Raw genomic sequence first — 14,121 nt, 5'->3', positions numbered from 1 at the left:
CGGGAATATATTCCTTTTTTGTGCCCTAATTTTTGCCTGGACCGCCCTTTCGGGTTTTCAGTCCACCGGGACGCTCTCTATTGCCTAAGTCGCCTTTTCAGGTTTTCAACTTAGCGAGCTTTTCATTTTTTTTGTATTTCTTTTTTAAATTTCTGGATTATGACTGCGTCTTGCTCAAAGCAGAGGTCCTCTCCATAGTGCTTAGCTATGTTTCTCTTCCGGAGTGTAACCGTTCTCGAGGCGGATGCGGATGTACGCTTCACCTACTCACGAGTTCAAAGAGGATGTGTTTGTTGTTCACGCTTTTCAAAAGATGTAAAAAAGGTTTTGTATTGTGAAAATGTTTGCTTCAAGTATTGCCATCAAAAATAGAAGAAATTTTGCAAATAGAATAAATGAGAGTTCCAAATAAATGGGCACAGGCTCAAATTTGATGAATTGAGTGGTGGCCTGCCAATGGCGTGGCCCCACAGATCTTTGAAAAATTTGGAAAATGGTAAATATATGGGAAGGTACATTGAACACAATAACCGTTATTCTCCCTAACAATTTTGAATGCCCCTGTTTCGAGTCTTTGATCTGCAGATGCTTCGAATCAGAGGTTCTTTGATAGCAGGTATACCCCAAGCTTCGAATTGGAGGTTCTTTGACAACGAGTATGCCCCAAGTGGATTGCGTATGACCGGATGCAGTTACTTTGTCATGATCCTTAACTTTTGCATAGATCGCCCTTTTCGGGTTTCAACCTATCAGGATAATCATTTTTGTTCATGTCTCTAATTTTTGCCTGGACCGCCCTTTCGGGTTTTCAGTCCACCGAGAGGCTCATTTTTGCCTAAGCCGCCCTTTTAGGTTTGCGAGTTATCGAGCTTTTATTTTTTGACAAAGTATTGCTTGACTGCACTAGTATTCATAGGACGTGTGAGTTTGTCACTATCCATAGTTGTAAAAGTATTGCACATGAGCCTTCATAGTTAGGCGTCCACTTGCCCCTGGAGTCTGGTTGGAAAGTAGTACAAAGTTCCCTTCTTGAAATTCATAGGGACGAACCTTTTTGTTAGAAGCTTGTTTTAAACCTCTTTTGATATATTTGTACAAGGTCGTCATACGTTTAAATTCGACGAAACTTGGACTTTAGCAGAACTCCTATTGACGGGACTTCGACTTCCACGAGAAGCACGACCTCCATATTGCATATTGGGGATGGAGGGGGGGTTGCCCCTGTTGAAATGTGTACTGAAGTACGATATCCATGCGAGGCAACGGTAACATCTCATGTCAGTCTTTGAAAGTGACCACCATCTTTTGGATAATATTTTTGTTTGTAGCTTCAACGGCCAAGATGCCCCAGCATGCGAGAGAACTCATCGGGAGTGTCTTCATTCTTCCCTTCAGCTTCGGATACAAGGAACTCAAAGTTGGAAGAGAGTACATGGTTAATGTGTTCAACGGGTTTATTAATGCATGATTTGATTATTGATTTTGACAAGTTATGATTATGCAGATATTTGAGAATGATTAAAAAAAGTTTTTTTTTTGGGTTTTTTGTATTACCATTTTTCCAGAAAAAGCACAAAATAAAATCAAAGTCGGGATCAAAACGACTTTTTTATCGATGATGGAAATCCTTAAAGCAAAAAGCCCTACACAAGTCCACTTTCGTCTCGGGCGGGACGAAAGGATTTTTTTTGAAAAGTAGCAAACAACAAACCAACGCATTATTTGAACAGATAACTAGTAGAAGGAACATCAAAAACGACCCAAATGTGGCATGCAAGTCTGAATTCAATCTTCGAAGAGCAATATATTGGCTTCAATCAGCTTTTGGACTTCAATCTTCAAAGAGAGACAGTGTTCAATGTCATGGCCGGGTGCTCCTTGATGAAAGGCACATGAGAGGTCAGGTTGATACCGACCCGGCAACTCGTTAGGCACTTTAGGAGGCTTTCTCGTTTGGACAAGGTTCTTCATGAGCAAGATGGGAAGCAGCTCCGCATATGTCATTGGGATTGGATCAAACTGCATCCTTGGAGCCTGTTGTCGAGGCTGCTGTTGATGTTGGCGTTCGGGCCCTTGCTGGAACTGTTGCTGATTTTGTGAAGCTACCAGTTGAACCACCAAGGTGCCCAGTCTCTTTGACCCAGCCTGGAGTGTTGTGATCTCTTGCTCAAATTGATACGTTCTCTCTTTTTTACTTGCACGAGTGCTGTAAGTGCGAGTTGACTTTGAATGAGGACGTCAGACCACTTTTGACTAAGACCGAATGACCTTTTATTGAAAAGACACAGTGTGAGACTCAGACTTGAAACTATGGATGCAAAATAATGCATGCTATGCCTATGCAAAAACAAACATGAATTTTTTTATTTATCGAAGAACTTGTCAAAGTAATTGTAAACATCATAAGGTACATTGTTTCATTTGATAATTTGAAAAAAATGGTTCCTTTAGGAATAAAAGCAATGCCAAAGACAAAGTCCCCGATAAAGCTGAGGTCTAGTTTAAGACTTTTGAAATTGTATTCCTTGGTGTTCCTCTTTAAAAGGTCCACACCTCTGATGTTTACAAAAACTTATTGAAGTCCTTCGGTATTTAATGAGAAAATTTTATGAATGTATGCATGTATGCATGATTATGCTGAAGAACATGGAAGGCATGGTGAGGTTAAGTCCACATGTTGGAGTCAAGGGTAACAACGCCATATGGTAAGGACTATGGTTTCATTTGCACTTGTAACAAGGGTTCTACCAAGTTCCCAGAGTTGTCAACCACTTCCGAACATTATCAGGTTGCGGAACTACTTCCGGTCCAACAACGTTCGTAATAAAGTCTCGTCTGAGTGTAGTATCGCGTATCAACCAACTCAAGACTACTCTTGATTAGCCACCGCACTACGTCCTAAAAGGCCAAGATGGGTTAAAGGTAACTAAAGGTCCTCAACATTAACAGTCACTTGAAAATAGCAATGCCAATCACGACTACTCATGTCGACATAAATTACTTCCAAGAGACCTCCGTTGAGTGGGGTTATCACATGTGCCATATCCCGAAACTTACTCTCGGTATGGGACTTTGATTATACCACCATCCTATCTTATGTTTCCCTCAAGTCCGGGTGTAGGACTTATCTCACCACTCACGTTTAAGAAAGGAGAAAGAAGAAGGAAGAACAAATATATACACGAATTTCCATCTTTTATTTTTTTGGTTTTATTTTTAAGCAAGTCGTAGCACAAAAGTTAAATAAAGTCAAGTTAGGCTCAACCCTCTTAGGGGATTCCCCAGTGAAGTCGCCATTTCTGTCGCGTCATTTTTCGGAGGTCAAGGCTATTTGTTTAGCTTTTGACTCACTTTTTATTTCACGACTTTGAAAAAATTTATTTAAATTGGGGGGTCCGGGGGTTGGTTATATTTAGGGAAGGTATTAGCACCCTAAATATTCGTAGTACTCTACGAGAACCTTTTGGTTTTATTTAACGTTTTGTGCTTTAAACTTGCTTGCTTTTTTAAAAATGGAGTTTTGAAATGATTAAAAAAGGAAGACCTAATTATCTACATTTTATTGATTTGGAAGGACGAGTGTCCTCTGCCTACGTACCCGTGAGGGATCAAAACCTCGTAGTTCGGGGTTGAAATTGACGTTTGATTTGTTGTATGTTTTTTATTAATTTTTGAAAAGGTTTTAAAATAAAAAGCCAAGTGGCAAATGAGAATTGGTTTATATTTTTTATATTGAAAAATGACTCAAAGTATGATTAAAATTGATTTGATATTTGATTAAGAAAGAAAATAAAAAGAACGCTCACTTGATTGAGAAATCAAGGTTTATTATGAAAATATTTTTGTGATTTTTTTTTATTATTTGAATGTTTTTGTTGTTTTGGAATAATGAATGAAAATTAAGCTAACGGAGCAATGAAATTAAAAGCGCGTGGATTTTTGTAGTGACGTTGGATCACCACAAAATCCCTAATCTATTTTTTGTATTTTTTTTTTGATATATATAAAGCGGTAAAGAAATAAAAGACACACACACACACACACACACACACACTTTTCTCATTTATATTTACATTGGACCTAAATACATTCTAATTGCTGGAAAATAAATGATAATAATTAGAATGCTAAATAGAAATAAAATAAAATGCTAAAAAGAAGTAAAATGCAAGAAAATAAAAGAAAATAAAAGGAAGGGACAACCGAAGGGACAAAATTCCAAAGGAACAAAGCTACCGAAGGGACAAAATTTCGAAGGGACTTTTCCGAAGGGACTTTTTCCGAAGGGACAGAAAAAAGAGGGAGAAAAAAAGAATAGCTCGTCAACACAAGCTAAATGAGGGAGAAGAGAGAAAAGTTCTTTGACAACTCAAGAGAACTTTTGGTGTGTGAAATTGTGAAGGATGAGAGCTCTATTTATAGGTTCTAAGGTTGATGAAAAATGGAAAATTGGTTTAATGCACTTTGATGGGGATTTGAATGAGATTGATGGTTTTGGAATGTGATTTGAATGATTTTTCAAATGGGAGAGTTGACATGTAAAAATGGCATGATTGGTGGCACACTTGAGAAAGAAAAAAAATTGGACCTTGACACTATATTTTTTGACAATTTTTGGACTCATTAAAAAAAGTTAATAAAAACCTAAAGAAGTAATTAAACGAAAAAAATAAAAACAAAATGGTAAAATGGAAAATATAAAAATCAAGACTGAATAAAAATGAAAGATAAAAAATAAAAACAAAAAGTTTAAAAAAAAAATGACTAATAAATTAAAAAAGTGAGAAGAGGTATTGATGATGAAACGCGTTCCTGATGAAAAATGGGAAGAAAGTTTTGACTCTGCACTGATTATGGCATGGCTTGGAGGAAAAATATTTTGGACCCCTGGACAATTAATTTTGGACTCATTGACACTTTGGTTTTTTTTACTTGGACAATAAAATAAAAGTGACTAAAATAAAATATGAAAAATGACTAATTAAAAGCTAAAATAAAAATTGGAAATAAAAACTAAAATTATAAAATTAAATAAAAGATGGAAATTAAAGAGTAAATAACAAATAATAAAAAAAATAAAGAAAACTAAAATTATAAAAATATAAAGAGCGAAGAGGGCCCGACTCGGAACCAAACATGAGGTATTTTAAGATACCTTTCTGCTGAAATTTCCTTTGAAAAGTCAGAGACTATTCAGGGTCAGACAATGTATGAATGTAGGATGTTAGGTCAAAAATTGGGGTATGACATATATCATTAGGTGAAATGTGTAATGATATAAATTCAACTTTTTTTGGTATAATGATATATATATATATATATATATATATATATATATATAATCAGTTTTTGATATAATATTTAAGTTAATTGTCTTTTATACAAACATATATAATGATTTATTGAAAAAAAATGATAAAAACCACAATGACATGCTAATCTGTTTCAGTTCTGTGCACTGCTTCATTCCGGATTATATAATCCGGAATTCTCCGAGGGCAAATTTGAAAAAAAAATAGGGCGCGCTAGGAAAGGCATAGGGTGGGAAAAGTAACCCCCTAATTAAAATGACATAAACATGTCACATCTACATGCTCCAAATAGTCAGGGCCGGCCCAACAGATTAAGAGGCCTAAAGCAAAAATTTTAATGTAATTTGGTAAAGCATTAAAATCATTTTTGTAGAAAATATTTATATAAAATCAATTTTGTGGAGACCAAAATAATTCATGACCAAGAGTAATTGAAGCATTTTTTGGTAATCAATTAAACTATGCTAATGTCTGTAATTTATCTGTCGTATAGTATAATTATAACTAAATTAATTTTTTAGAGGTTTTTTTTTTCACCTAAAATTTTGAGGCCTAAAGCCCTTGTTTTGGTTGCTTGGCCCTTAGGCCAGCCCTGCAAATAGCTCACACTTGATAGCTTGCCTGCATTTTCTTTCCTTGCACTACTAGTTGGCTATCTGGAAAATTGATGTGATAAAGAACAATCTGAACATTTTGCACTTCATCGAAAAAGAAAAGAAAAATTAAGGGGATCCTATGACATCTTGAAAAATGTGTTCAACAGATGTATTCTTAAATCTTGATCACCAAGCCTCTCAACATCTATAAATAAAAGAGAAAATGAATGATCAAAGCAAGAGTTTGAAATCAAGAAGCATTCTTACATAAATGAAATAATCACTACTCATAAACTCTTCACAAACAACAACTCCAGCTCTCTCCCTATATCTTTGGATCATAATCAATCTTAAGTTGTTCATCAAAATCTCAAACATGAAATAATCACTAATCCGCAGGTCTTTTTGCTCCCATATAAGGACTATCAACAATGATACCAACAATCGGTAGCCAATCGTTGTTTCCACGTTTATAGCAGCACTTCAACTTTTACACATCGACTTAACTTGTCTTGTTAACGACTATTGTAGATGTGCATGGGTTAAATTCCCAGGACACAAGGATGTGTCACATACTATATCTTATTATGAAAATGAAAATGAAAATGGAATTGTAGAAAGAAAGATTTGATATCTCCAAGAACTGGCTCGCATATGATTCATTAAATAAGTATTTGCTGAACACTTTTGGGTAGAAGCTATGGAAAGGAAGAAAACCAAACATTTTTTGCTTTCATCAATTTCAATTTATTTATTATATTTTAAACACTAAAGATTGTCTTGGGAAGTTTGATTCAAAAGCACATAAATATATCTTATTATGATACTTTGAATGATAAAAGGATGGAGTAGAGTATTTGATTAAAAAACACTGATGGTTGAAGTATTAATTTCATGTAAGATTTGATGGCAAAGAGCTTGACCTTAACAATTCAAAGCTAGTTGAAGATTTTGCTAATATTAGACGAACCACTAAATGAATCGTTTGGTGAAGCAATCAACACTTCAATTGATTGGGATCCTATCATGTCGATCAATCGTGCTGAGATGGCTATTTTTGGATAAATGCAAGTTGATTTTACACTATTAAAGAGTCTCATATCGGATAAGAGATGTTCTGACAATATGTTTATAAGTGGAGGTAATCATCACCTCACAAGTCGAATTTGTAGGATAGTATCAGGCTCAACTACAATTTCTAAGATGGTATCAAAGCATCCTCCAAGATCCGTTGGACCACCTGCTGTCAGGTTCCGTAATCGGATCACCCACCATTTATGTCCACGCTCCAGATATCCAGTCCTGGACATGAGGGGTGTGTGTTAAAGAATCTCACATCAGATAAGAGATAGTCTAACAATGTGTTAATAATAAGCGGGAGCAATCCTCACCCCACAAGCTGGTTTTACTTTTATGTGGTTGTGTTTGACTCAACCACGATTTCTATGATACACCTTAGATGAAGGTATCATGATCTAAACTCATCAAAGGTTGTGTCATTCCCAAAGGTAGGTATGTCGGGAACATAGAAGCAGGGTGACCCTGAATCCCTTAATCGTTTGGTTCGAGATAAAATAGCATTTACCACATTAAGTTGAGTTAAGATCCTCTCCATTTGGTATTCTCTTCATTTCATCCATTTGAAGAGATATAGACACAAAAAAATCTCGAAAAACTAAAAAGTAATTAATGATGGTGGGACCCACTTAATAGTGGGACCCACTATCTATTTTATGTGTCTATCTCCCTCCAAATTGCATACTCCATTTATTATACAAAATGGAGAGGATCTTTACCCGGGAATCTAAGTGGTTACACTCACAAGATTTATTATACAACCCCTTTTTTTCAAGATTCATGAAACTATCTCATTACCTTGCAGATAATTTTTTTTTATTCAATGTTCAAGTGCAAAATTTGCCCTTTCCAGTTTTTGGTATGTACATAATAACTGAAACAGCACCAAAGGAGATGAAAACCAAAAACACTATCTAAGAGGCAATTGCTAGAACAATAAGACAAACAAATTTCTCTAAACAAACACATGAAGAATAATGACAAGACAAGATTAATTCTCCATAGTCTTTGAGCTGCTGTACATTTTCACTATTACTTGTAAACTCTCTGGTTTTTCTCTTTCTTGAAGCCATTCATAGTCTTTCTTTTCTTCTTCCGGTATGGATATTCCTTCAACTGAAATTTCAAAAAAAGATTCATTGCATTTTAGGTTAGAGGGATGGCCCTAAATAATGATTTATGTTTTTTTTTTTTTTTTGAAGAATGTTTTATGCTATTTGAAAAGTAGAATAATGCAAAGGTAGCATTTAGGATACATCATAATATATGGTGTACCGAATATTGATACCTCTCAAACACTTCATATTAAAGGCATGATTGATGTCCAACACGTGTATGACACCAACATGACACGCATAGATGTGATTTCTTTCAATAATTTTACTTTATCATATTATTATTGGTGTCGACGGGTGAGTGTCTGTGTCAGTGCTTCATAGATTGACACATTTTTAATAGATGTACCACGCTGAATCCTCCAACCAAACTTCAACTATTTGATTAATACAAGAGTCGAAGTTTGGTCGGAGATGATGCAGCCAGTTCAATTCATTTTACTATAAATGTTAACTATGCCATCGTGTAAAAGGCGTATTATTGTGTGACATGATCGTACACATATGGTTTTAACCATGGAAATGATATATAAAATCTTATCCGTTCATTAAGACTAGGTAAATATGTACCTGGAAAGTTGGAAGACGGGAAACTTCGGTAGTATGCACAATGCCTTCCATCAGGATCAGAGTATGGAGGACCAAGAACATCTAGAACTGCACAAGCTGTCACTGCTGTGAAGCAATGCATGTTGCCACCATCATCAGGATAAAGGATGGAAGGATTGCAAGGGGCGGTAAAATCAGCATCAACCTTGATTTTCGCCAATCTTTTCTCCGGAATCTGGGCTGGCACGATTTCAACATGCAAATTAATTTTCTATATTTACTAGTTCTGCCAATTTTCACAAAATGAAGTTGTCCACTGTCCTTTACAATATTACAATGCATAGGAAGAAATGACTAATATAAGTCGCCAAATAAAAGCACGTGATAAATATGACTTAAATACACTTTTGGTCCAAGTATTTTACTTTATTCAAAATTCTATTCTCGCTATTTTTAAATTTGTGATTCTGATTCCCCAAATTTATAAATGTCAGACATCTTTTCCATATGGAAAATTGGAACTAAAATCAGGTGATATCGCAAGTGAGATGTTGGTGAGTTGTTGATGTGATACTAACCAATTAGATTAAAAATGTGTATTATTCATATCATCAAATTATTTTTTTTTAAAAAAAAAACATGCTCAAATTTTTAATCCATTGATTAATTTGATGACATGGATAATACATGCATGAGTATTCTTTCAACTGAGAAATGCCACATCGGCAACTCACTTGTCATATCAGTGTTTCACTCACCATGTCACTCAATTTTAATCTTTGTCTTGCAACATGATTACCGACACGAAACAGAAAAATCGGAAACCTTCAAGTATGTTAAAATAATAAAATCCTTTTAATATCTTCTAGAAGGGAATATGTAGTTTCATCGACATAAGAAAATACTCACTTTGTGAGACATCAGCAGGCAAGTCACCGGCCCAATCATAAGATTTGATGTGCATGGTTCCAAAGAGAAGCTTGCTAAAAACCGTCATTCCCGGGTGATTGTGAAGAGGAATTACTCCAGAAGGTGGCAAGCAAAATATTCCCATCTGCAACACATCAAAATATATAAATAAATTAAATAAATAAATGATTTAGTCACTTTATAAGCATGTTACATATCGTTCAAGTAAATGCATCTATAAACTAATTTATTAGATTAGTATGTTATTAGATAAACTTAAGCCAATTGTAAAGATAATTTGAAAGCAGTTTAGGTGACAATCATTTACTTTGTCAATTCATTTTCGGATCAACTAATAAACAAATCTAGCATTTTTAGGAACTTCGATAATGCCAAAAAACTATCACAATTATTCACTGCATACAAACAAATTCTTCTATCTCTTCGTTCGCAATTGAAAATAAACATAAATGAAAACCGAAGATATTTTTAAAAGTAAACGGGAGTTACCGAGAATTTTTCGCACTCATAAATGTGAAGGTAAGTAATTTTTGGAGTTCCACCATTGACACTGCTGAAATATGGCATGTCAGGTTTCAAGCCAAGGTCTTCTGGCTTGATTCCAGCTGCACAAACAGAAGCAACAGTCAAAATCTTAACTATCATGGCTTATAAAATTAAGGAATATAAATGAAAAATTGAAATTAATTATTGATCAAATAATTCTTGGAGTCGTAAAGAGGAGCAATGATCCTCTTCATTTCTCAAAAGAAAAAAGATTTTTTTTTTTGTCAAGTAGTCTGGTGGCTAGATTTCACACATTTTAAATGTGGATAAGTGGGGTATCCAGGGTTCGAACCCTAGCCCCAGTATTGCTATAGTTTTAGAGTATATAAAGAATGTGAAATAAGGGCATATATTTATCAAATTGATGACATTAATTAGAATTTATACACTAAAATCACTAGAGAAAAAATTTATGAAAATCTTTCTGCAAATAGTGACCAATTAATTGATTTCCTACAAACATCAAATTTATCTTACCATAAACCTACAACTTGCTACTATCAAGCCTAAAGGTTGACTATTTCATAGTTAAACAACAATGTCTTCAAGCATTTATGAACCAACTACATGTGGCACATTATCTCCAAAGGACATATAGTTAGGTGCATAAATAAATACAACCAAATCAAGCGGTCCAATGACAATGTGACACAAGGAGAACACAGAGAAGCAAAAGTGCCATAGATGGAAAAAAATCTCTCACCCTACCATGACTTTAGTTTAGATATACACATTTTAAAAAAATAACTATTGAGTCATTCAGAAGTACATCTCCAACTCTAACAATTTGTACTGTCTAAAGTACACTGCTAAAATTAGGGTTTTTTTTAGTAGTGGTGGCATGGAAAAGTAGCTCTAGTTGTACACACTTGAGATGCAGTGATTAAATTGACAATGCTATATAGTGTTGACATCATTTAATGGTCAGAAAAACAAGTACACATGGTAAGAAGCACTCATAATTTGATGTGCTCTCAACACCTTATTATAGATAAATGAGTTTTTCCACAAAAATAAAAATAAAAATAAAATAAAAAAATAAATGAGTTTAAAGGACATTTTTAATATAAATCAATTATTTGTATCAATTTAAAACAACATTGTGATGATGTGCACTCATAATGGATAAATGAGTTTAAAGGACATTGTTAATATAAAACCAATTTTATGCTGAATTAAAATTCACTTTTTTCTTTGTACCAAAATATAAAAAATAAAAATAAAATAAAAAAAATTCTTTGTTAAAAAATTAAAAATTCACTTATTTGCATCACATCATCACACTCTTGCCCTAAAATATTAATTAAATTAAATAATTAAAATAAGAAACGACACAAATCAGATATGTATCTATCTTGGTCCTTCTTAGAATACAAAGTCCCATGAAAAATATAATAATAAACCATCACTATTAAAAATAATAAAGGAGAACTCAACAAAATTCACATAAAAATCATTGCATAATCCTTCATTACTAGTCCAAATTTTCAACTAAAATATGAAAACCATAAAAAAAAAAAATTATACCTAAAACAGAACGAAGCATCTCAATGTGTTGAGAAGAAGGAACAATTCCATGAGCAGCATTAGCAAAAACATGCTTACAAGCAAGAAACAGTTTCTGAACCGGCGTCATCTCCGTTCTGCGACGAAGATGTCGCCGGATCTTCCTTGGTTTCATGTTATTGGTATTTGTCTGATCAAGCAATTCACATAGTTCTCTCCCTTTTCTTTCAACCATATTTCTCTCAATTCCCATTGAAACAGAGCAATAAAAAACAGAGTAAAAACAGAGGAAAAAACAGAGTGTAAAAACAGAGCAAAAAATAGAACCAGATAAGAAAAACGAATCAAAGAGTGGATTTTTGTAGAGGAATGGTTTTAGATATGAATCAAGAGTGTTGAGAGTTGAATTTTGAGAAAAGGGTGTGTAAGAAAACGGTGAAAAAGATTGAATGAAACAGAAAACAGAGTAAAACAGAGGAAAACAGGGGAAATGGATAAGAAAGAGATTCAAAGAGGTTTTTGAAGAGGTAAATGGAACATTGTAGAGAAGTGAAAGACAACAAAAGATGAAAGACAGAAAGAAAGACAAATATAAGAGAGAGAGAGAGAGAGAGAGAGAGAGAGAGGTGGTTTAGGGAAGTGAAACTAAAAACCAGGGGCCATGTTTAGGATTTCAGTGGGCTGCTTGAAACAGCGGATAATACTTTCTATTAGGATGTTTTATTCCTACTTTTTATTTCCATTTATTTTCTACTTTTTCTAGAATATAATAATTCCTACTTTTTTTTCCTTAAAAAAACTAATTCCTACTTTTTTCTTGACTTTATTTTATAATATTATAAAAAAAAAGTTTGATTAGATCGACATGCAACTATAATAAAAGTTTTGACAAATTTTGTTTTGAAAATAGGTTGGAGAGAATTATATCAATATAAATGAGAGTTTATGATAAAATGAATTATACACCTTGTTCAAAAAGAATACTTTAGGATTATGATATTAGCTCTATTGTCTTTGAATTTTTCTTTTCCAATTCCTTGAAGTTGTGCCTTAATTTGATATTTTAGGATATAATACACCTTGTGGTGTTCCTTATCTTACTTCGTATTTTACTCATTCAATGGGAAAAAAATACTACAACAAAATTAAATAGGATGTCAAGACATTTTCAATGGGAAAAAACTGCAACAAAATTAAATAGGATGTCAAGACATTTAAAACGTCATAAATCAGCGATTAAAAAGTTTGGGATGTAAATAATGGTAGAAGTGGTGTGATCACATGTGCAAACTCGTTTGCTTTTTTAAAGACAAGTTTGATCTTCGTTCGTTAATCTTTTTAAAACGACTTTAGAATTCAGGGCGCAAGTTAACACATGTAAGAATTTAATTTTGAACACAAGTTACACTTAGTAAGTAAAAGGTCATCCATCTAAGTAACGATGTAAACACTATTTTCCTTATTACAAATTATTTCCCATCATTTATGAATATAAATTTTGAACTTTAATCGAAAATGTATCCGACCTAGACTGGTTCAATTCTAAACCGATCCGAACCAATCTAAATCGACTTTGTTTGGTTCGATTCTCGGACACTTATGCTTAGACTTTAATCGAATTAAGTAGTATTAACTTCATCGCGGACACTTATGCTTAGACTTGGAATTAAAGCCCAACATAAAATACTACTTAATTCATTCACTTTCTTCCATAATCATCTCATCTAATCACTCAGACTCAATTTCATTTCTACTAAAAAAGAAACCTTGGCCGTCAACCACACATATAACTTAACCCAACGTTCATCATCACTGTTGAGGTCGTTCATCTGTTAGTTAATTTTATCATGTTTATGCCTTCAAATTTGGAAAATGTATCTTTTTATATGTCTTTAAAATATTGAGTAAAGTTAGTTATTAAAATTTGTTTGGAAAATAGAGAACATGAAAAAACAAAATATGAAATACAAAGTTTCAAAGAATATTTTATGCATGAAATACAAATTTGTGAGAATATGAATTTTATAATTGTATTTTCAAATAAACAGATCAACTAAACCAATCCAAACCGAACCAATCAGATGAGTTTGGTTTTATTCCTTTTTTAAAAAAGAGTGAAAACCTAACCAAACAATTTCATCAATTCAGACTTTTTTTTTTTTTTTTTTTATAGAAAATGGATCCAAACTGAACTGTTACACCCCCTATACATAGTTCAAAAAGAATAGTTTATAATTATGATAATATTTCTATTGTCTTTGATTTTTTTTTTCTTCGGATTCCTTGAAGCAGTGCCTTAATTTGATATTTTAGGGTATAATACATGTTGTCTTGTTCCTTAGACCATGTACAATGGTTAACCCCCTTCAACACCCACTTTTTCAATTCCCAAAACTCCACATCATTTTCTCTCTCTTAATTCAACACTCATTCAACTTTCATATCTCCAATGATTTTTCATTCAACACCCTACCCCACCACTTTTTATTT

At 33.5% G+C, this 14,121-nt stretch overlaps 1 protein-coding gene across 1 annotated transcript; it reads right to left on the bottom strand.

The window, feature by feature from the left end:
* Window positions 1–7,779: 7,779 nt before the first annotated feature.
* Window positions 7,780–12,192, bottom strand: LOC146904026 (plant cysteine oxidase 2-like). Its single transcript, XM_085722577.1, has 5 exons — window positions 11,653–12,192; window positions 10,069–10,184; window positions 9,559–9,703; window positions 8,671–8,889; window positions 7,780–8,101 (listed from the first exon to the last, which is right to left on the bottom strand). Exons 1-5 carry the CDS (start codon window positions 11,882–11,884, stop codon window positions 7,977–7,979), a joined length of 837 nt encoding a protein of 278 aa, XP_085578703.1. The 5' UTR covers window positions 11,885–12,192; the 3' UTR covers window positions 7,780–7,976.
* Between the last annotated feature and the right edge of the window lie 1,929 nt (window positions 12,193–14,121).

This window comes from Medicago sativa, chromosome 7 (assembly GCF_051527215.1).
Source record: "Medicago sativa cultivar Bolivia chromosome 7, Bolivia_mono, whole genome shotgun sequence".
NCBI classification, from domain to species: Eukaryota; Viridiplantae; Streptophyta; class Magnoliopsida; order Fabales; family Fabaceae; genus Medicago; species Medicago sativa.
Note: the sequence above shows the minus strand (reverse complement) of the source record. Positions and strands in the feature narration are given on the sequence as shown.

Excerpts from the sequence above, each read along its gene's own strand:
- LOC146904026 (XM_085722577.1), bottom strand. The coding sequence starts at position 11,884 with ATGGGAATTGAGAGAAATATGGTTGAAAGAAAAGGGAGAGAACTATGT. Across the intron at positions 10,185-11,652 it reads GATGCTTCGTTCTGTTTTAG|CTGGAATCAAGCCAGAAGAC; the intron begins GTATAATTTTTT and ends CTGTTTGTGCAG. Across the intron at positions 8,890-9,558 it reads GCCTGCTGATGTCTCACAAA|CCCAGATTCCGGAGAAAAGA; the intron begins GTGAGTATTTTC and ends AAATCGTGCCAG.